Raw genomic sequence first — 23,968 nt, 5'->3', positions numbered from 1 at the left:
GACAAAACACTAAGTCAAATTGCTCTATAGTCTTCTTGAATAAAAGCGAAACCAGTCTCTGTGAAGCCAGACAAAATTAGATTTTTAGACGAGCTAACGTAAACCGAGCTAGGAAACCCTATACTGTACATGGCAAGTTGAAGGGTGTCATTCTCGTCCCCATAGACCTTTTCGCTTCTCTTAGCTGACGAAAAGTTACCGGTGTTACCTTTGATTTTAGTTAAAAGTTACTGGTAAAGTTACTTTTAGTTAAAAGTTACTGCTGTTACCTTTGATTTTAGTTTAGTTTGATAGCCAGCTCAATTATTTACCGCACTCAAATTCGAAATTAGCCAATCAAAAGCCGTGTCTACAGTCCTGATATCCTACGATATCAAGTCACTGACCTGATATGTTTACGATATCAACCTTATAATAGGCCGAATTTGGGTAGGGTAAAATACTTAATGGTACCTTTTAGGTACGCTTCGGCAGCAGATAGTGCTCTCTCGCTAACATACGATCCATGGCTGGACCAAACTTGCTGATATGCCACCAAAGTGTTCCAAAAGAGTACGATTAGGTGTAACCACAGCCTAAACCGGACAGACTACATCGCTTGGACGCGAAACACCTCTAAAGATATCCGTTAGCCTTAACCAGTTGATATGGTTCTCAGACGCATCACTCTCTCATTACTTCTTCAAGGTTTTATGGAAACTATAACGTTTGTCGTGGTAGGTTCCAAATGAAACTGACAGGTTTTTCTTAACGATTTTCACATTATTTAAACAAACAAATGGGTGGCTTATTCTCATCTAACACATTCCTCACATGCAAGACCGGTCTTAATCAAGCACACTTCACAATATCGATTGAACCTAAGATTTATTCATCATTTATAGCTCCAATTAACCCAAAATAAAGTTAGGTCCGTTTTTCAAGAGTCCTCTGTTGTCCAGAGTTTAACAATGTCGAAGTTTACTTGGTGATCCCTGAAAAGGATAAGAGTTGATGTACTTAGTAAAGAGACTAGGGGCACAACGTGTATCTCTACGTATTAGTTTTCCCTTGCCATACTGAGGGAAAACGAGCACTAAACTCCAGTTGAATGTATAATTGAAGGCCAAGACGTACCCACCATGATATAATGTACTAAAACCAGCGAAAACTGAAAGAATATTTGCTTCGAAGTACTGGTCCTTCCTTCACCCTTTGCTCCCAGGAAGTCTAAATTCTCCTCGCTCTTTAACTGCCATCGATATTATCTCTCCTCGTCTAATTTGTTTGTCTGCTGTTCTTCTTCTTCGAATCAAAAACCAGCTCAAAAAACTAAAATTCGAGAGCGCGTTTGCACCGGCCGAACCAGCATTGTGGGAAACGGCGCGACAATGGCTAAAGCTATTGTAAAAATTTTGTCGTGTTCTTCCAACATATACAGTAAAAAAGAAACTCATATTGGATTTTCTTCAGTTATGTTTAAATAAAGCGAATAAACTTACCGCTTAGATTTAAACCGCTGTCCGACTCCATGATTTCCACCCCTGCTGCAGGATAAAAGAAGAAAAGTTAATCCACAGAACTACAGGCAGTTGAGTTCCTGCCCAGGACTGCATTTCGACGTTTCGAAAGAATGTTCTACCAGACACAGTTACAAAGTTTACATCAAACAAATCTAGTCACTACAAATTAACATTCGCTTTGATTCCTCCATAAAAAAAGAAGACTAGACTTTCACTTACTCGTTTGCTTGGATCGACTTTCCGACCCGGAGCCCTTTTCGCCCCAAACGGAACCCCGGCAGCTACAGTCGTTGCTGTCGTTGAGGTCGCGATGATCCCCCCCTGAGGACTCCAGCCAGTATTTCGACCGGCGGGTCTTGAACCGGGGGAGGCACCAGGTGGGACCGTACTGAACTCTGGTGTGTCGCTGGTGTAAAGCTGTCGAGTGCTGTTCAACAGCTTCACCCGAGGTCCCTAAAGTTGAAAGGGAAACCAAGAAAGATGTCACTTGTTAGTTTGCTTGACGAGTCAAAGTGAAATAACAGGTACGATAATGTGCATCTTCTATAGGCTCGATTACCAGCCGCTGTGCGGGAAAGCTCTCCCGAAGGCACGGTGAGGAACGTAGACCGGACTCGAGATCGCGCCTATATCTTCTAATATCAGAAATATTTAGGCGATACATCAGTTCACGGAATGCAAATATATACATATACAAGAAGAACCTGAGCTCTCTCACCTTCGGCAGACCGATATCTGCATAGTCTTTTTCCGACATCAACAGTAAGGCGTCCAGGTCTATTTCGTTTTTCTAAAGAAAAGGAAAACAATATACATTAAATAAAACAACACAAAACAAAGCAAAGCGAAGCAACGAAACGTAACGTAACAAAATACAACACAAAAATACAAAGTCCAAGTGTTTTGCGGCAGTACGGGGTTAAAGAACTGAACTAAGATGTTTTACCCAGATCCTCCAGTGCAGCCGTAAACTGCATGCAGTTTTTCCAAAGACGTGTGACGATATCGTTCATATTAAATCTCTTGACGCCAACATGGATTCACGTGTTGTAACAGAGCACACACTACAAAATCGCAGGTTGGCGCGCGCAATTTGAATTAACGTCAACAGTAAGAACAAGTGACGGCAGGAAGATGATAACAGAATTAGGAAACTTTACAGTTCAGAGCACTTCATTTGCACGTGTCACAGTAGAATGCTTTGTGCAGCGTGACATATGAGATATCTATCTTTACCTGGAAGAGACCAAGATGGCTCGAGAGCGACAGCCGTTCCAAGAATGTCTGTAGCGTATCCCCTGGGTTCACACCAAACTGCTCCTCCTCTGAGCCTGGTAACGAGTTACTTCCGCTGATTAGAGGGGGTGACGGCGCTGTTGAAACTGAGGGTGCGGCCGACCATCCTGCTGACAGCGTGGGATCTGGGGCATAGGAGTAGCTCCAAACTCCAGCGACCTGTGTTCCCTCTGGATTGAAAGAAGGAAACTTTGTTCAAACGTTTAAAATTGAAAAACTTCTACTTCGATAGGTTTCTCGCGGACTTCATAATAAAGTTAATTGTGAATCAGACAATAACGTGAATAGAACATCAATGTGTCTGTGTACATGTTATAAGTTTACGCTGATTCATAGCGTGGTTTACTATCACTTAATCCCAAGCAATTACCATTTAGCATCACTATTCAAACACTCGCACGTTTTTAAGAGCAGCTTCGCCTAAATATGAACCAGACTTGGAAATAGCGAAAAAATCGAATTTCTTCAAACTCGTCCAAAATGAAGCCCTACGGGCACTAGTTAAAAATGTTGTTTTAAGTTCGATAAATCAAAACTTATTTTTTTTACGCAATTTTTTCCTTTCGATGCCCCAATTCGGCCAAAATCGATCGAAAATGAGCGGCATATTCAGAGGCTCGTAAACTCAAAAGTAAAAATCTTCATAACAAACTGATTGGACGTTGTATTTGTACTTCCTTTCTTGTATGTTTAGAGCTAAACAGATCGCAATTTGATTAAAACTAAAATATTTGACGATTTTTCAAAGTTAACAACCCAAGACAGCTTAACAAGAGGACTACATTTAGCCTATTTTCAAATGCTAAAAAGAAGTTCTGGTACACGGCTTTTCCCAAAACGACTAGTTTGGTCTGAAAGAGCATTGTTTCTTCTTCAAATTAGTGAAATAAAATTTTTGGGTAAATAAAATCGCGAACGCTGAGATAGCGAACTAAATGCAGCACTTCTTCCTGAAAACGTGACCTTTGACCCAAGCGTAACGGAAACCGATTACTGCAAGAAAACCCGGAAGAAAAGCAAACGCTTCGTTATTTTGAAACACTTGCTAGTGATTTCTCTCCGAACCATTATTGCAAGAAACTATTTCCAGATATGAAATCTTATAGGGTCAAAGAAGGAGCTAAAGGGCGCATTTTGACACAAGAACTTTGTTTGCGGGGAATTGAAGCCAATGACCGTTAACGAATTCCAATGAAATTTGCGAACTTGAAGTATGTTAGCCGATACTTACCTGAATATTTATACTTATGGCAGAATCGTCTTCTTGGATTAGCCATCAAAAGAAACTGGATCCAGTTTTGGAAACTTGTAAAAGAAGAAATGTTTAATGTTCCGTGATCTGCCCGCTGCTATAAATTCCATGCACATGCCGACCGCATGTTTGTCGTAAAACTAACTGAACTCCACTGACAGTTTCCTCGGGCAACCCCAAAATAAACAATCCCGCAAAATGTTAAGTGAAATTGACTGTCTTCGTGAACAGTTAGAAGCTAGAGTCAAGTTCCATTGCCTTTAAAAAGTGCTTGATTTTACTTTGTTCACTCAGTAGTTACTGTCACGTTCGAATAATGCGTATCGGTCACGCCAAAACACTGCAGACCGTGCAGACTGAGTAAGTTTCCCACACAAAGTCTTCTACGCGTTTGTCTATTGAATCAAAAGTCACATACTGCGCTTGTGCGGCCTGTGGATAAATGACAAACTTTCAGATATGTTGAACACCATTTTGTAACTAGCGCCAAAAAAATGAGTGAAAATTAAAGGCCCAAACAAGTCTGCACGGTCTGCAGTATTTTGGCGTGACCGATTCGCGGTAAGAAATACTGAGTGAACAAAGTCAACGCAAACAAATAAAACCAAGCATTTTTTAATGGTAATGGGTCTTGGGTCTAGCTTCTAACTGTTCATGAAGACAGCTAATTTCACTTTACATTTTGCGGGATTGTTTATTTTGGGGTTGCCTATGGAAACTGTCAGTGGAGTTCAGTTGGTTTTACGACAAACACGCGGTCGGCATGTGCACGGAATTTATAGCAGCGGGCAGATAACGGAACATTAAACATTTGTTTCCAAATGTGGATCCAGCTTCTTTTGAAGGTTAATCCAAGAAGACGACTCTTGCATAAATCAGTATAAAGATTCACGTAAGTATCGGCTAACATACTTCAAGTTCGCAAATTTCACTGGAATTCGTGAACGGTCATTGACTTCAATTCTCAGCAAACAAAGCTCTTGTGTCAAAATGCGTCCTTTAGCTCCTTCTTTGACCCTGTGAGATTTCATATCTGGAAATAGTTTCTTACAATAATGGTTTCGGAGGGATATCACTAGAAAATGTTTCAAAATAACGAAGCGTTTGCTTTTCTTCCGGGTTTTCTTGCAGTAATCGGTTTCGTTACGCATGGGTCAAAGGTCACGTTTTCAGGAAGAAGTGCTACATTTAGTTCGCTATCTCAGCGCTCGCAATTTTATTTACCCAAAAATTTTATTTCACTAATTTGAAGAAGAAACAATGCTCTTTCAGACCAAACTAGTCGTTTTGGGAAAAGCCGTGTACCAGAACGCCTTTTTAGCATTTGAAAATAGGCTAAATGTAGACCTCTTGTTTAGCTGTCTTGGGTCGTTAATTTAGAAAAATCGTCAAATATTTTAGTTTTAATCAAATTGCGATCTGTTTAGCTCTAAACATACAAGAAAGGAAGTACAAATACAACGTCCAATCAGTTTGTTATGAAGATTTTTACTTTTGAGTTTACGAGCCTCTGAATATGCCGCTCATTTTCGATCGATTTTGGCCGATTTGGGGCATCGAAAAGAAAAAATTGCGCAAAAAATTAATTTTTGATTTATCGAATTTAAAACAATATTTTTGTAACTAGTGCCCGTAGGGCTTCATTTTGGGCGAGTTTGAAGAAATTCGATTTTTTCGCTATTTCCAAGAATAGTTGATATTTAGACGAAGCTGCTCTTAACATTTTAGGGTCACTCTAAACCAAAGTATGGGCATTTCTTCTTCAATCTGGGACAAACGTAGTTGAGACACAGCTCGAAAGCAAACTCTCGGCTTTCAAGTGTAACTTGTCTTACCTACTCTCCTCATATTTCGCCCCCTTCTCCCCGTTGCAATGTTGTAACTACATGGTTGCGTCGCAAAAGCCCGTTTCAACATTGCTTGGGTGTGAGTGGCTATTGACGAAAAAGGTGTCTCTTTTATCAAGGAAAGTACGCATCTAGGTTCAAAAACGTCCGATTTGCAAAACTGTCTCAACACTTAAATGGGTAAAGAACGTTTCAGAGTATTTCTAGATCAAAGTCTCAAATACCTGTTCCTATTAGCGGTGATATTCCAGGTACTGAGGGAAGTGGACTTGCGCACACTCTCCTCGATGCTCTTTCAGTTCCTATTGGCCTCAGGGATGGTTTGTCACCAGACTCGACCAGAGTGTTACTACCAGGGGCAAGCGATGTCCCTATGGGGGAGGAGTTGGGTGATGTCGACGTTGAAGGTGTTGTAGTCGGCACCGGGGAACCAGAGGTGTTGGGTGGGGAGGATGACACAGACTCGTGTGGGAGAGGGGTAAACAGGGCCCCTGGAGTTGTGATATACAGGGGCTGCGTGATAGGATCTGCCGGAGATGCTGATGAGGGATGGTCTAGCTCCGAGACAGGCCCGACGTTTGGTCGGATGCTGGGATGCGCTATATCATTCCATACACTGGGACTCAGCGTCTGGCCGACGTGTGACAGGATATTGCTAATAGCAGCTGGAAGATTTGAAGAACCCAAGGATGTAGTCACAGAGCTTGTTACTGAGGATGAAGCTGAAGTTGTTATTGGTAGTACGCCATCCAGTGCACCACCCCCAGTGGCACCAGTTACTCCCATTGCAACAGATGAATAGGAAGGAGATCCCTTGACTACCCTGGCCGTTTTGCTTGATGAATTTTTCCTTGACGCCTCAGCTGGTGTTTCAGGAAACAATTGTCGCTTAGCAGGTGTTGGGGGCTTGACCACACCGGAACTAGAAGAACCACTGATATTTGCGGCTCCACCAGAAGTCTTCCTGACAGACGCGGAAGCCACAGGAACAGCACTGGAATGCGAACTTGCTGCTGCAACTTGCGCAGCGGCCAGTGGTGCCTTCTTGCTGGTGTTAGATGCAGTTTGCGTTGTAGTCGCCCAACGTGCCGTGCTCGGCATATGGGTTGATGAAGTCACGGTACTCTTCGCAGTGGTGCAGCTGACGGATGTGGTAACCTGTGCCACGGGGGTACTATTAGTAGATGGCCAAGAGCTGGACAAGCTTTGAGGGCCAACAGCTGTGGTGGTTTTCGTTGTGGTTCGTGTTTGGGTGGACTGTGTTGTCGAAGGTACTTTAGAGGATGTAGTGATGGGTTTAGGTTCTGAGAGGGTTCTGTGATGAGAGACTGTGGAGGTGACTGAGGTGGTGATTGTTGTAGCGACCGATGAACGGCTGATTGGAGAATGAAGGTGCTTTTTCCGGGGAAGGACGTCATTAATATCACACTCAGGGTCCTTGACTAAGGCCGAGATGAGCTGGTGCGCTTGTCGTGTTGCATCAGCAGGTCCCCTGGAAAATGCAAATTACAAAACGGTGTGATCAGTGATGTAACAAGCAAGCTAACAAAGTACTGACTTTCTTGAGCATTTACCATACTCTATTTACGAGATACGCAAGCACTCCAATAGATTAACCATAGTTGATGAAGATAAATTGATAAGAAACCCGGCAAAGGTCTTTGCTGTATGTTTTTGTTGGCTATTTTGGGGATTTACCTTGCACAAAACCTGGCAAAAAAACAAAAGGTGCTTATGTGTGCTCATACAACTAACCAATCGAAGCGTTGCGATCATGTAATTCATGCATAGTCTATGAGCATGACACAAAAGATGTGCAAGGCCAAGGACCTTCCAACATAAATCTTAGCCTGTTTGTTTGCTTCTCTGATGTTCACCAGGTTTCTCAACCATTTCCCTCTATTAACTATGGATTAACACAGCAATAAAAAAATTCAGGCGAGAAAGAGCGCCAGTTAGAGAGAACAAAAGGAAGGAATCCTACTTGATAGTAACTATACAGCTGCCGGTTGTTTTCTGCCGATTGGTATCGATGTCAATGTGGGCTCCAGTTGTTTCACGGATAGCGTTGATATTGCACCCTCCTCGACCAATCACACGACTGATCACAGAAGACGAAACGGACATTTTCTTGGACCTACAACGCAAAACCATTAGTTACAATAAAGGTCTTCATTACAAATAGAGAGGTTTGAAAAAGGAAGCCAAACAACATCAAAAAACGAAACAGAAGGCGTGACCCAGAAGTCTTTCCAGAAGAGAAGATAAAAAGCGACCAGAACACACACTTCAGTAAAAGATGGAAAAAAAACTGTATTAGGTGTTTTAAGAGCTGAAACGTTTCCAGTCCCAAATAATTCTTCTTACTGATTTTTGAAATTAATTTGGCAGCCACTCAAAAATTTTACACAGTGCAGGTGAAGATAGCGGGGAGTTCGAGATAGCGATGTTCAACTGAGGCTGAAAATTTTCATAGTTCTCATCAGCTTTCCAATTAAAAAGGAATTTATAGTTAATCACTCTTAGGAATTTAGGGTTATTCTGTCTAATCAATTCTAAAGACATACTGTACCTTCTTACAACCTCCTTCCAGCCATCCTCGTGTTTTTTACCCTTCTTAGGACTCGGCAAGGTGGACATTTTAGTAGTAGCCGTTGTTGTTGTGAGAGTGACAGCGAGACACTGGGCTGCAGCAGTGGCCACGGTGATGGGCGACAGAGCACTGTGGGGAGTAGTCTGAGTCATGATGGTACTGGCCACTACTTTGGTGATCTCAGCAGTTTTCATAACACTGATCACATCAGTAGACCTGAGAAAAATATAAAGCAAGGTTCTCCTTATCAGAATTATGCGTTCTTGTTTGGATATATCCCTAAGTACAGACACATCCATAGGCATATAAGAAAAATTTTAAAGTGATTAGTAAGCTAGTCACAGACACTCTTAAAGGAGCTACGTCACAGTCTGTACATTCATTTTGAAAAGTTTAAGCATAAATTTTGGAAGTTTGTCGTTTGTAATCTGTGTAAATCTTCTCCATCCTTAACCATCCTTGTTCCTTTATGGTTTATTATTATGTCTTTGGTGTTTACTCAAACTACTGCAACCGAGCCCCTTTAAAACTCCCACACTACATTAAGCATTGTTTAAACATTCCTTAATATAAAATATTATGTATGAAAATATTACATGTTTTAATATCATGCACAACCTCTACCCCATCTAAGTGCTTTTTGTCAAGCTAAGACCCCAATCATACAAGATCACATGGCTTACAACTAAAAGCCAGTTTTCTACTGTCCAAAAAATATGGAAAACATTGAAAACAGTAAGACTGTGTCCATACTTTCCAGTCGATGTTGTTGTGACAGCAGCAGTGATCGCAATACTTGTAAGTGTATCCAGGGAGCCAGTCGATGATTTCCTTGTCCTGACGCCACTAACAGTGTTGCTGTCAATCACTGCAGATGTACTCAGTGGTGGTGGCAAAACACTTGTATTCACTATAAATAAGAATGTAAAAAACACAACCAATAAGAGTTACCTGTAAGCACTAGATCACTAGATTGTAAAAGCTATATCATAATGTGGCAATGACACAAATAGGCATGCACAAGGGGATCAACTCATCAAGAAATTTACCATTTCCTGATCAGATAGTGAATTCTCTGACAACCCAGTAAAGAGTGGTTTATTCACAATTCACAAGTTCACAAACCACACATACCACTATTTTCAGCAGAAATCTTCCTTTCAGGCTCACTACTATCATCACTGTTTTCTTTTTCAGCCATATTCTTAACATTTGTCTCTGTCTCTTTCTCTGCTTGGAGTTTCTTCTTCTTCTTTTGTTTTTTCTTGTCTCTCTTTCGGGCAGCAGCCGCTTTCTTCAGCTCTTCACGTTCTTTCTCCAAGTCAATTTGCTCCAGGAGTATGGACGCATTCTTGTTGGCCTCTGCAGCCTGGCGGTCTTTAGCTGTTATTATTATCTCCATATTCTTGTGACACTTGTTCAAAAGTTCCTGCAACGGAGGAACAAGTTGGTTGACAGTGAAACAGAAACAGTAATAAATTACTAGAATTACAGAACAACCATAATGGCAACTATCAGAAATGACTAAGGGTGCGTTTCTTTAAGAAAATCCAAGATTGGATTCTTAAATCCGAAAGAATCCAAAAACGGATTTTGCGATTCTTTACTCAACAGATCAAACCAAGATCTCTCAGATCATGGGGCGTCAAAAGAACCAAAGAATCCTTGCCCAGAGTGGATTCTTCGGTTCCTTTGACTCATCATGATCTGAGAGATCTTGGATTGATCTGTTTAGTAAAGAAACGCAAAATCCGTTTTCAGATTCTTTCGCATTTAAGAATCCAATCTTGGATTTTCTGATAGAAACGCAACCTAAAACATTCTTAAACTACAATTGTAGGCAAAAGAGTTGTCATGATTTACACCATTACATCTTTGTTCCCTCCTTCCCATCACAAAATGAATCCTAAAGAGATAGCCATAACGGATGGAACATTGAAATGCAAGAGGGCACACTGTAAACACATGCTTACACAAAAGACTGTTATCAAAAAAGGTTTAAAAATGAGTCCCCAAAAATACTATTTTTCCTTTGAGCGTTAACTCTAGGTCTGTTGAGGATTGCAGTGTTTGAGGGATCAATGCATTCTCAGAGACTGTTTACAAAAAGCATTGAAACTATCTCCAGCAGAGTCATACCTTATCAGAAAGAGTGGATACAAATCGTGTACATTCAGAGTCAGAGGGGAACTGATGGACATGCTTGACAAGCCATTTGACAACTTTTATGTGGCCCTTTCTGAATGCTGCCATAAGAATGGACACCTTTCTGTTGTCTTGACTATCAACATCTGCACCATAACTAAAGAGCAGCTGGCATACTTCCAGATGGCCCCCTTAAAAATAAACATTGCCATATCAATCAACAGTGACTTAAAAGAGCATGGATTGCTCATGTTTCTGTACACTCAATGAGACAGTCAGAAATCTATAGTGACTTAACAATAAAGACGTACTGTAGCTGCAGGTAGTCTACACTAGATATTTAATTGCTTTGCTCCAGCCTTGTTTAATATCTAATGTAGCGATTAAAAAAAATGTATTGTAGAGATCACTGCACTGATTGGTAGAAAGGCAACAAAAAGAAAGAAGTGTCAGCTAGGGTACATTATCTTGATGGACACAATGTAGCACCACAACTCTCACACCAAACATACTAAAAGGGCAAGAAGTCAGGGGGCTGGAACTTGAACTCAAAGGACTATATCCACAGTCATAGCTTTGGGGAAAATGCCATAATCAAATATTTAAACTTGAACAAACAATTCACCATTACCAATATCAAGATTTAAAGACGACTTCTTAGCTACATACCATTAGCTGCCAACCACAGAGGTGAGTTTCCTTTCTTATTTTTCACATCTACCATGGCTCCACGTGAAAGTAACAGGTCACAAAACTTGTAATGTCCTTTGTCTGCAGCTATGGTCAGAGCTGTGTCCCGAGAGGATGGAACAGGTGGAGCATTAACATCACCTCCTTTGTCAAGAAGGATTCTACCCACCTCCACATACCCACCAGATGCTGCTTCCATAAGGGGAGTCAGACCAGTCTATAAAACAAATAATCATGAAATAGACATTAAACGATTTTTGTTTCAACCTGCAAAGATCCAAGCCCACAAGACCCAATACCAGCTACCCAGTGGTACTTCATGTGAAACCATTCACATTAAAATTAGTTTGCCTACAAGTTCATCCTCATGCAAATCAAACTCATTTTCATGTGAAGGTTTTGCATGGAGATTCGTTTTGAAAAAGAGGCACAAGGTAACTCAGACATGGCCCATTAATTTTACCTTTGCACGATGTTCAATATTTGCCTTCCTTTCCACCAGCAGGTTTACAACCTCATGTCGTCCTTGAAAGCAGGCCAAAGTCAGCGCAGTGTTTCTATTGGTCTCGATCTGTGCATTGATGTCACTTCCCATATCCAGCAGGAGTTTAACAGCTGCTGTGTGGCCATTCATTGATGCCAACATCAATGGTGATATTCCAAGTTTGCTCCCAGTGCGAGAATTGATTTCAGCACCATGGCTCAGCAGAAGTTTGATGATACCAACATAACCTCCAGATGCAGCAAGACTTAGTGGAGTGTAATCAGACACATTGCGGTGTTCAAAGTTTGCTCCTTTAGCAATCAGCAACTCAACCACCTGATGAGAAAGATGATCATTTTAGGTGTTTTACTTCATTGAGACAACAAATAAACATCGTTGATTGACGTGCAATCACATTCTTGTCATCTAAGACATTTTTGACATGCATATTGAAGTACCCATGCAAATACTGATACATGTACCACCTTCCTACATGCTCATCTGTTTATTTCTTGTATTTTTTTATATAAACCTAAAGTTTGATTGCCATTCTCTTCCTTAAAATTCCAAGGAGCTGAGCATGCATTATTTTGTAATAGATGCTGGGCTAGAAATTATAGGGCCCTTATGTCCCAGATGTTGATTTGTTAGTGCAATCGCTGCCCCTTCTCAGATATAAATATTCTTGCTTTTCATGCTACATTCTAAACCAGTTAGAATGTTATCTAAAAAGATAATGCACTCTTGAGATCTCTAAGTTTTTCTAGACTTAAAGTGTGAATAATTTTCTTGGAGAAAATGTAACACCAACCTCCCTTTGGTAAAGAAATTTTTTAAACTAACCATCTTTAACATGGTTTTCAGTTTTCATTATCTTCTTACAGTTTAACACCCATGGAGATAATTCTACTTAGAAATCAAATCAATGCTTCATGATGCAAAAAAAAAAAAAAAAATAACAAAGATAAAACAAAATGTTAGCAGTACTATTGTTAAATAACTACAATACCAGATACCAACCTCTTGCCTACCACCAGAGCACGCCAGGGAAAGTGCAGTGTCTTTGGTGCGATCTGACTGAGCCTCAATATCTGCTCCATGATCCAACAAGATCTCAACAGTGGATGCATGGCCAGCTGTGGCTGCTAGAATCAGTGGGGTGCAGCCTACAAGTACATCATAGAGAAAAACATGGTATTAATGTACGCTGTTTAAATGCCCAACAACTAACACTCCATAAGTGTTCTCCTAAGTTAATGGATCTAGCACTGGTGTACTGTGCATCTAGATTAATTCTAGTGGTCTCTGATCGTTATTCTTTGATAATTATTTTGCCCATGCATTCTGTAAGTACCTTTCTTGTCCCTGTGCTCAATGTCAGAGCCTTTGACTAGCAGAAGGCTTACAAGCTCATCATGACCTCCAGCAGCTGCCAAAGTGAGTGCTGTGTCTGAGTTACTGTCTGTCTGTTGATCCACATCAATCATAGGTGGAAACTGAGGTGAGGCTGGTGATGGGGTGGGGGTCAGTGGCAAGGATGACGTACTGAGGTCAGGAGGAGTAGGAGGACTGCTATTATTGCTTGAATCTGAGAAGATATTGCGCATACATGAACCTGTTAAAATACTGCCATGTTCTAGTGCCCGAGCCAGACCATCGCTTACAAGCTTTTTAAAGCAATTCCCATCACAATACATGTAACTTTAAAATACCTACAGTTGTACAAGTAAAAATTCATTGTTTTAACATTGTCAGACATTCCAGCTGAATGCACTACTTTGATACATACAGAACTGAGTGCACTTAGGTCTCTATTATCTAAATGAAAACTGTCTACTGCTGGGGTTTCACTAAGGGCCGGGCACCGGCCAAATTGACAGGCTAAAAGGATGATTTTGCCCACCTGGTTTGACCATCTACGTTATGTAGAAGACAGTTTTTGTTATAAAGAAGTTCAGTTCGAAATGTTTCGCCCGCCTGTGAAACCACTTGCCCTGCTGCTTAAAACATTAGGGAGTTTTAACAAACCACGACAGCAACGGCAACGAGAGCATCCCCAAACAAAAGGTTTAATTAGCAGAACAATGGTTCTGCACATGCGTTTTGAATCTTGGTACATTTCTTTGCCATCCTCTACAAAACAACAACATGAAATGACTAAGTTCTACGTATTTTGGAGAAAGCAAACCGCAATGGCTAATTTTTGGTATTTTTTTTTTGAATTGAACGCTGTCGGTGCATGTTTAGCCTGAGCAAGTTTTTAGACCGATAGGCACCCTGAACAGATTTACAAAGGTGTGACATTCGAAGGTGAAATAAAAACACATTTTTTACAAGGCTTCGTCCCCGCCGTTGCCGTCATCATTGCTAAAACTCCCTAATAATGAAACCTCCGCTGCTACTAACCCAAGCTGTTTCTGTCATTTCTTTTAATGCTATTCCAAAGAGTTTGTTCAGACATCACAACAGTCACAGCTTTGACAGTATCATAGTATAATATTATTATAAGACAGAACTATTTCTCACTTTTGGGACTAATATAAAAGACTGAATGCATATAGTTTCATACTAAATGTTCTTTCTTTTAATATTGTGGTGACTAAAGGTATACCTTCAGAAAGCATATCTCCAATAGTGTCATGTAGAGTTTGTGCAGGTTCTGCAACCATCAAACCTTCAATACCATCCTGATCTCCAATCACTCCACCAGTGCCAACAGGCATAGAAAAAGGTGATGGAGGCACTGCAATTTCCTCTCCATCAATATTCAGTGCTGACACCTCCTCATTAACGCTCTGAAGCAGCTCAGGGGGGATGTTCTCCAGCGAGAGGTTAGCACTCTTCAAGGCCTTGGCTAGCTTGCCTTGAATTAGCTGGAGCTTCTCACAAATCACAACCTTGTTATCAGTCTGCACGGCTGTTGATGTCATATTGCTTGACATATCAGACATGGACTGGCTGACAGAAGGCCTGGTAGAGGAGGTTGAACAAGATGTGGTTGGCATTTCTGGCATGAGAAAGTTGGCAGGAGTGTTCAACATTAGAGGGGACTGTGGCGACAAGGGAGTGTTTGACAGCTGGTTCAGCATCAGTTGTTGGTTTTCCATCAAGGCTTCAGCTGACATATCTGTCATATCTGGATGATCCATGACTGGGGGTTGTGTTGCATGAACAGGAGGCACCCGGGGTGGAGGAACAGTGGGAGTTGGAAGGGTAGCAGGCAATGAATGAAGTGGTAGTTCAGGAGGGTTGGAGACAATGGGATTCTCCAGGAGAAAGCAAACTACTGCGGCATGGCCACCTTTTGCTGCTTCTATTAAAATGTTGGAATTGTCCTGTGGGAAAAAATAAAATAAAATAAAATACCACTCAACTAAATGAATGCTACATATACACATGTATGGCATATCATCTAACCTCATAAGAAAACATGACAATATTAACAGAACCAGAATTCAAAAAGATTTAATTTTCTTTGTAAGTGGGAAGCAGAAAGAGAAATCCTCTGTCAGTTCTCACCTTTAGCTTATGCAAGGGATCAGCGCCATGTGCTAACAGTAACTCTACAACTGCCAAATGCCCACCAGCACAAGCAAGAGAAAGCACCGTGTGATCATTGACAGTGGTTTGCCGGCTAACATCAGCTCCTACAAAGTCAGAAGTGGAAATTTCTTAATCATCACTTGCTTCATAAGTTTCATTCACAAAGATGTGGTTGACCCCACATTCATGTGTAAAAAGTAATGCTGATACAAATAACTACAAACAATCAATATTTCCCATCTTATCGATGCCAGATTTGACTTGACTAAAGTAATGATAAGTTGCAGGTATACCTCTGCTGATAAGAAACTGTACTGTACAGAGATGCCCAGCTCTTGCAGCTTTCATGAGAGGTGTGCGACCAGCTTCAGACTCATGCTCCTATTGCAAAGGAAGAGTACTTATTTACATAGTTAATATTACCAACTTCTTTCAAAGCACAGCCAAAGAAAAAACCACCGGGAATAATCACAATGAATTTCTCAGTGAAAAATTTAAAACTTACCCATACATGTACTTACTTAGAGGGAGGGTAGGGATGGGAGTGAAAGGCTTTTACCAAGACTGAAGGTGAAGGCAATGTGAGTAAAATGGCTCAACCCCCAATGGAAGAGCTGTATATTTACTGAGCCTGGCAAAAGCCCTGAGATCTGCATTGGTGAAGGACCTTGCCTAAATTAAATTTCACCCCATGTAAAGAGCAATAAAATACACGAAAACATAATACAGTTAACAAAACTTTCACACCAGTTCAGCCCCAGCTGACAGCAGAACATCAGCAACATCAGTGTGACCATTCTCACAAGCAAAAGACAGTGGTGTATCACCAGTAGCAGTTGTTGCATTAACATTAGCCCCTGCAATAAATGGTCAATATCAGCACTGTCAAAATATTTTGTAGCTGCAGACAGGACAAGAGAGGTAGAAGGCAATAAAGGCTAGAGAGGGTTTTTTTGTTAGCCAGGACCAGTGAACTCCACTGTGAAGAAGATAACAAGTAATCTATTGTAATGATTTACTTGCTTCTGGTACATTTTTGACAGGGCAGAATATGAGAAAGACTTCACATTTTACACATGTATAGTTAAAACAAAAGCAGATCACTCAAACAACTCTCAAAACGTTTCACCAAGGTTATTAATGTTTGTTATACACTGCACGGGGTACATTATTTTGCGCAATTACCAGTGGGAGAATCTTTGCTCTAAGACTTAAGATAAATGAACTTAGTAGTACAGGTATGTCTGTCCTTGTCAAACAATCTGTCTGTCTTTTCAACCAATCAACTAATCAACCAACAAATCAAACAAACAAGCAAACAATGGTTTCCAGTGCACTTCAGTTCACAGTTATGCCCTAAATTTGAGAAAACATAATACCTTGCTCCAGTAGGAATTTAACCAGGTCAACATGGCCCTCCTGTGCAGCTTCCATCAGAGGAGTTGATGAGCCTTGCTCAATGGAGGCACCTATGACAAAGGAAATAAAATATAAAATAAGCAATAATTCCATGAGAAAGAATTAATTTTGGTTTAACAACATTGTTCAGTTAGTAAAGGAAAACTGTCTTCATGTATTATACCTGCTTGAAGAAGAAATGCAGCTACATCTTGAAAACCTCCACAACAGGCCAAGCTCAAAGCTGTCTCCTGAGTCTCCTCCGTCTGTGCATGAATGTCAGCTCCTAAAGTATAGCAGAAAACAGCAGATATTACAAAACAACATACATGCAACACACTGGTCAAATTGAAACAGAATCTCCTTTTAGTTTTACCATGTTCAAGAAGTAACGCAACCATATCCAGATGTCCTTCCCGGGAGGCTTCCATGAGAGGTGTGTACCTAAAAAACAAGTGCAATCAATATGAAATTATACTCATGTCTTGGTAAGAGCTTCAAGCTTCAAAACATCGCTACATATACCTGTAATGTCATTGTCAATAAAACAACTATTGTTTACCGCCTACTTACCCCTCATCATTAACTTCTTCCAGGAATGCACCTCTTTTGATGAGCAAGTCAGCAAGCTCAACATGGCCACCACAGGCTGCCAATGTCAAAGGTGACTCAAAACTGTCAGCTGGCATGTTAACCTGGAAAATAACCAAGGCATAAGAAGGTATGATAGGGAATCATCACATCCAATAACCAAGGCATGGCATGAAGTATTTCAAAGAAAAAAGTTACAATTGTTTAATTTAGAATTCTGTGAACATTCACTGCTACCCTGGCTAATTGGCCAATTTTGATATGCTAAATTTCAAACTTGTCTTTGAGGCTCATGACAATAAAGCAAAATAAATTACATCAAGGTTAAGAAATGAATAGTTAATTTCTTTGTTTTGTTCCCCCAATCCTCATATCCAAGTCAGAATTTTAATAATTATCAAAACCGAACTATTGGGCAGAAGATATTTTGGTAATGTTTTATACTTCATACTGGCACTTCAAGAGAAGACCTGCACTGTTGATACCATCCCAAAGATTATCTACTTTGACAATATAATAATATGAAGCTAATTCCTTGAAAATCACGACAGTCCTAAATTGTAAGATTCTTCATGTAGAGTGAAACCAGCCCGATGGCATTTCCACCTCACTATTACTACCCCTTTGTTCACAAAAACATCAGTCAAATTACAGCCAGTAGCCTGTTGGTAGCCACACTACTGGGTTTCTACTATACACACCTGTGCTCCATGATCCAAAAGAAGCCTTGCCACTTCCACATGTCCATCCATGGATGCTTCCATCAGTGCTGTGTGCATTTCATCTGTCTTGTGTTCCTGATCAGCTCCAGCATCAAGCAGAAACTTGACCATTTCAAGGTGACCTATGTTTGAATAACACATAATTTATGCATTTAAATTTGCACTGTATTGTTGTGATTATTACGTTATGATGAACAGTTCTTCTCTGTTTTTCAGACTTTTTTTTTCTAAAATCAATGTTTCAGCAAAATTGACTGGCCTTTTTCAGGAAGTGAGAAAATAAAAGTCAACATGGTGCACTGATGTTTTTGCTTTTCAAACCATTCATTTTCATACCTTTATAGCACGCCAAGGTCAAAGCACTCTCTTTAAACTCATTTGAATGAGAGTTAATACAAGCTCCTCTTTCAAGTAACATCTTAGCTACGTTCACATGTCCACCACTTGCGGCTTCCATAAGGGGTGTGTGACCATTCTCGTTATGAGCCTCAATGTCTGCACCATGATTTAAAAGCACCTCAACAACATCCTCATAACCACCACAACAGGCATAGATGAGAGCAGTGTTACCAGCTTGTGATTGTGAATTGACATCAGCAGTGTTCTCAAGTAGCAACTTTACTATATCTATATAGCCACCACTGGAGGCTTCCATCAAAGGGGTGCAGTCTCCTTTACTCCCACGATCATCAACACTTGCATTCATGGCCAACAACACTTGGGCAAGTTCATAATAACCTGGTTGTATATGAATTGAGATACTGCTAGGTTACTTCTATACAACTGGAGAAAAATAAGTTACAAGTCATAACTTATTATTGAAAATTTGCAGCCAATCCTGAGAGATCGAAATGACAAAAGTGTGGCTGCCATGTTGCATGTACCTTATTGTTACATGTACTTATTTTCCCAACAATTAATTTTTGCAATTTTCATGACTTTCTATAAATCGAGAAAACAAACGCTGTGAAAAACGTGAACTTCCAAATAAAACTAAGTGATACTATTTTATGTATTTCACATTACATGTACACATCATCACAATGTATACTTTAGATTGAGTATGTCTCCACAAACTACACTGTACAAATAATCGAGTCAAAACACATCAATGATTCACAAGTGATAACTCTGCGAATGATTCAATCCAATTTAGTACCTGCTGAACAAGCTAGAGAGAGTAAACTTTCGCCTTCATCAGTTGGTTCATGTACACTCCAGCCCTCTTCAAGCAGCTTCCGTACAGCACTGACATCACCTTCCAGGCAAGCTTCTGCAAGGCTTCGAGCCCCTGGATTGAAACATCAAAGAATAAATTCAAGCAAAACCCTTGTACTGTAACAATCAGCCTTGTTGAAACTACAGTACATTCACATGTAAGCTTTAATAGAAATAGCAGGGTTAAAACTAAATGGCAGTTTGCTTGCCAAAGCTGATTATGTGGACAGGAACCACTTAAAGTTGAAATATATAATAAAAGGTACATTGGTGGACTCTCCCTTTCTTTTTTGCAACTCTAATTTCATAATCCAATTTGATTTAAATTCTAATTGTGTGACTCCAGACTCACCCAGAGTACTTTAAAGTCCCATGTTAAGATTGTGCAAGTCATAGATCGTCATAAATTTTGTAATGCCCTACTGTACGGTCTCCCAAAGTATCTGATTAATAGACTTCAGCTTGTACAGAACTCAGCAGCTCGCCTTGTTACCTTGACTAGAAGGCAGGAACACATCACACCAATACTAAGGAACTTACATTGGTTGCCAGTTCATTTTAGGATTACTTTCAAAATATTGTTGTTAACTTACAAAGCTCTGAATGGACTGGCCCCTGGTTACATTAGAGACCTACTGTGATTTAACATTTCTGGTCACACACTAAGATCTTCAAACAACAGGTTGCTTGATGAGCCTGGAGCAAATCTTAAAACGTATGGTGAAAGGGCTTTTTCCGTGGCGGCACCAAGGCTCTGGAACAAACTACCCCTCCAGATCAGACTTACATCATCAGAGGCAGTTTTTAAGGCTAATCTTAAGACTTATCTTTTTAAGCGTGCATTTGATTTGTAGTTTTTACTTTTTATTTGTAGCCTAATTGTATTATATAGCATATTTAATTCTTAGGATTTTAACTTTTAGGATTTAGGATTTTAGGTTTTTAAAGGATTAGGATTTCAATTTTAGGATTTTAAACTTAGGATTTTAATTTTAAAGTATTGTAAAGTGCCATGGACAATTAGTGGAAAATGGCACTATATAAATGTATATTTATTTATTTATTTATTTATAGATTCAGCAAGAGATTTGAGATTCTTATTCACATACTGTAAATACCATATTTTTTAGTTAGAAACTGAAGGCCACTAATGCTGTACTGGCCTACTAAGAATTCAAGGAAGCTAACTGAAAGTTGCCACCAGGCTCTAGGGTCAATTTTCAGCCCCAACAGATCAAGGTAGTCATGATTCTCATTCTAATTGACTACAGACAAATCATGACTTGTGACACTTTGGCAAGCCATACTAAGGTGATTCTTGTAGTTCAAATTTCTTTTTGGTTTGATAGCCTTCCAAATAGTGTGAGTTTTCGTTTCTTTGGTCTCTTATTCATTACCATAATCTGACGCCGAGGAAACAGAAAACTACATTGCTACGAAAATAAATTGGACAAGTCAAAGGCATTTACACCATGACACTGTAAGAATGTATCTTAACACTAAGCAAATGCATGCAACTCTCCAACAAACCTGAATCTGCAGTAGTTTGACCAGCTGAAGATGGCATGCCATTATTTTGAGTTCTCATCCTTGTCAAAGCAGCAGCAGCCTCATCCAGTGCACAGCTGACGGATGATGTCAACCGGCGAAGAACTTCTGGATCAGTGAATGCTTTCCCATCTGCCAGTTTACCAACACCTTGCAGAAAAATAAATTGTGTCATGGTGACATAAGACCAGTACTGCTTGACGTACAATTTAGAAATAGTGCGATAAAAAAAAAACAGATAACAATAACAATGTGCAGATTAAAAGCTAGCCAAATAAAACATCAGCATACCTGCGGCTTCTAAAAGAGTCTCTAAACGAGCCTGAGTTTCTGGGTCCATCTTCCGTAAGTCATTACTCAGACCATCTGAACCTGACAGCATCAGTTTCGATGTGAGTTCAGTCCTTTTCGCTCTAAGAATGTACTCCATCTGAAGGTGATATGCAGGGAATGTTTTGGTAAGTTAAACATGTATATATTTTGATTTAAACAATAGGTTCATAAGCCTACAGTAGAAAGTAGCTCATTTTCATCATATATTCCACAGACAGGGTTCAACCTTCTAGCCTGAATGTAAAGCAAATAATTTTTTTTTTTAAAACCATACAGTGTACATGCACATGTCAATGAAAGTTTAGCTCTGAAACAGATTCTGAACTTTAGTGGTCTATATTTCAATTTCCAACTTTACAGAACTTGGGAGATTAATCTTTCTTAAAATATTTTCTAACCAATGCACCACTGAAGTTTCATTATCCTGACACATTTACAAATTAAATTCCACATTATATGTAGTCTGATGAAGCCTCTTATGTGAATCTCATCTATTAGAAATCTTAACTGACCTATAGCTATGATGTGCCATTTGGAGAGTCCACATGAAGATACAAGATTACAAAATTTGACAAATAAACAAAATTATACAGCTCAGGTTCTTAGCAAAATATTCGAACCAGAGGATGCAGAATAAGACAAAAACAAGGAGACAACAACAGACTTGTCATTAAAACTCTTGTCATTTAAAATATATTCTCCTAAAGCTAAAAGTATGACTGGTTGACCAATAATTCAGACATGTTTTTTATACTTTTTTAACGAAGTTTAAAGAAGCTAACTCTATTATTTACAGTGCTCGACAAATAAAAAACACATTTTTCTTGATTTCACAGGACTTAAAACTAAGAAGTACTGAAAAGGAATACTTGAAAAACAATATGTGCAAACAACAACAACAATGTTGTAACATGATTATGTAATTCAAGTTATCCCCTTGGGGCAAAAACAATAGAATACTAAAGATACTTGTGTAGGACAGGCCACAAACCTCATTGCATACATTTGTAGCTGAAATCACAGTACAACATCATTTTGACATGGGCATCAATTTGATACTTTCTCTCGATACAAATGTACACTTTTGCTTGTTTTCTGACAGCGCTCACCAAGACATGAGGTTGAAGAACACAATACACAAGTTAAATACGCTCACTGAGTCATTAAATACTTGACTGCTAGGAAATAACTGAGAATACGAAATAAACAATTTGCATTTTCGCCAGATTTATGACAAAATTATTGTAAAAGGAAACGGCTAATACAAGAAATAACTGATGATTTCAATCGAATGGCGATTTAAGTTCTACGATTCTCGTTTAGACCACTCCTCCGGCACGTGTTTTAGGCTTCGGAACTGACCGCCGTAGAGATCGGCAGCGATCACAAACCAAACATTGCAATAGAAACGAAATCTACCTTGTTCTTCAAGAGGCTTTTGCGAGGGACTCTTTGGTCGCAGTTTTTAAAGCATTAAAGATCAGTCTTATATAAACTTTTGGCTTTTTCATAAGCCGATGCCCTCCTACTCTTGAAATTAAGAGATTCTTTCAGCAGAAAGGCATCGCACTCTGTGACTACTCGTAGCTTAAGTTATTTAAAGTGAAATGTACTCAAAATACGTGTTCTCTTCCCGTTTTTCCCCGCGATGGCATCAAAAATTTCCCTTTTAAAACTTGATAAAAAGCGAACAATGTACCCGTCAAAATAAATACACTGAACAAACTTGGTCTCGAGCATTGCGGCAAAGAACACATAACCGCTTTATAGCTAACCGCTCGCCTTTTCCCGAAACTGTCGCGTAGATCAATTTTATTACGGATCATACGACCATTTCCCAAGGAAATGGCTCATTTTCATTTTAAATAATCATTCGACTGAGCAATTCTTTCCTACCAAACAAATATTTTCCATCATAAAGTCGAAGGGTTAGCTTTCATAGCTTTAATATTAATCATGGAGTTAGAATAATTAACATGCCAAGAACATTTTTTCTGCCGTTCAAATAGCGAAAATGTCCTTTTAGATTGCTGTACGTAATAAAACTAAGACAAAAGATTTTATAAAAAATACTAAACAGCGACAAATCGACCTTACCGCTGAATGTTCGGCGCTTTCGTCGTCCAAATCATCATCTTCCTCGTCTGACGAATCCGAAATCGATGGCGACCTTTCGTTCGGAAAAACCGCGCTGGAGTTCACCACTGACTTCTGTTGCTGATGAATAGACATTATCTACGTATTTGCTTTGTTATTTACAACTATTATAAAATGCTTTCTTGGCATATTATACTGGTTACTTCATGTGAAAATGTGAAGATTCGTTCACATTCTCGCCAGGATCCGCCATGTTTCAGGCATCACAAGTGACAATGATTCTCGGAAAACCCCGGATATATGTAAATGGTGGATCTGAGATTGCGCAAAAGGGCAGAGGAGCATGGCGGTCCTATGTAATGAGCGTAAATATATGGTTCGGGAATACATAATTCCTGTAGATCCGTAACTACAGCAAACAAAACTAATTACCATGACTGTGAAAATTTAAAATATGTTTTCTAGACTGATGGTGTAGATGTTATTCGAGTCGGAAAAGAGAGGCTAGGGAAGACGTGGCTGAAATCACGGGCTTAAATTTACTGAAAAAGGAGAAGTTGAGAAAAGGAATAGGAAAATACTTCAGCACTATTGAACCCTGTTTTGTAGCGGTGAGTCTTCGTCACTGAAATACGCTTTACATGGAGTAGGTCAGATTGAAATGTTTTAGTTTTATGAGTGGTGATATACTGAAAGCGAACATGAAAGA

General features: G+C 39.7%; 2 protein-coding genes across 3 annotated transcripts in view; both read right to left on the bottom strand.

Annotated features, from left to right (window-relative positions):
- LOC145478648 (uncharacterized) overlaps nt 1–10,545 on the bottom strand; it is a 41,547-nt gene extending 31,002 nt beyond the window's left edge. Inside the window, exon 1 of the mRNA XM_081456743.1 lies at nt 10,535–10,545. The gene's annotated coding sequence lies outside the window, so the exon portion shown is untranslated. The remainder of the gene's footprint in view (nt 1–10,534) is intronic.
- On the bottom strand, nt 357–23,538 carry LOC145478641 (ankyrin repeat domain-containing protein 17-like). Of its 2 annotated transcripts, none has more exons than XM_081456735.1 (29): nt 23,260–23,538; nt 21,121–21,259; nt 20,812–20,979; nt 19,223–19,354; nt 18,400–18,801; nt 18,043–18,185; nt 17,324–17,445; nt 17,127–17,194; nt 16,935–17,036; nt 16,732–16,821; nt 16,100–16,209; nt 15,646–15,733; nt 15,329–15,456; nt 14,421–15,144; nt 13,164–13,397; nt 12,830–12,975; nt 11,789–12,145; nt 11,305–11,542; nt 10,630–10,826; nt 9,625–9,919; nt 9,244–9,400; nt 8,470–8,706; nt 7,882–8,034; nt 6,122–7,389; nt 2,739–2,968; nt 2,221–2,292; nt 1,722–1,955; nt 1,482–1,523; nt 357–974 (listed from the first exon to the last, which is right to left on the bottom strand). In XM_081456735.1, the coding sequence occupies exons 1-28, from the start codon at nt 23,392–23,394 to the stop codon at nt 1,491–1,493; spliced, it is 6,402 nt and encodes a 2,133-aa protein (XP_081312861.1). In that variant the 5' UTR covers nt 23,395–23,538; the 3' UTR covers nt 357–974; nt 1,482–1,490. The 2 variants fall into 2 exon arrangements, with proteins under 2 accessions (XP_081312861.1, XP_081312860.1); XM_081456734.1 differs by having other exon boundaries at nt 360–974; nt 1,482–1,526; nt 23,260–23,537.
- Nucleotides 23,539–23,968: the final 430 nt, after the last annotated feature.

The sequence above is a fragment of the Orbicella franksi genome, chromosome 2 (assembly GCF_964199315.1).
Source record: "Orbicella franksi chromosome 2, jaOrbFran1.1, whole genome shotgun sequence".
Lineage (NCBI taxonomy): Eukaryota > Metazoa > Cnidaria > Anthozoa > Scleractinia > Merulinidae > Orbicella > Orbicella franksi.
The sequence above is the reverse complement of the archived record's forward strand: the minus strand, read 5'-3'. Positions and strand labels throughout refer to the sequence as shown.

What these genes read in the sequence shown, in the direction of transcription:
- LOC145478641 (XM_081456734.1), bottom strand. Translation starts at nt 23,394, where the DNA reads ATGTCTATTCATCAGCAACAGAAGTCAGTGGTGAACTCCAGCGCGGTT. An exon ending in GACCTTGGCGTGCTATAAAG is followed by an intron (nt 18,186 to 18,399) that starts GTATGAAAATGA and finishes ATTCAAACATAG; the next exon opens with GTCACCTTGAAATGGTCAAG. An exon ending in AAGTCGATCCAAGCAAACGA is followed by an intron (nt 1,527 to 1,721) that starts GTAAGTGAAAGT and finishes TTTATCCTGCAG; the next exon opens with CAGGGGTGGAAATCATGGAG.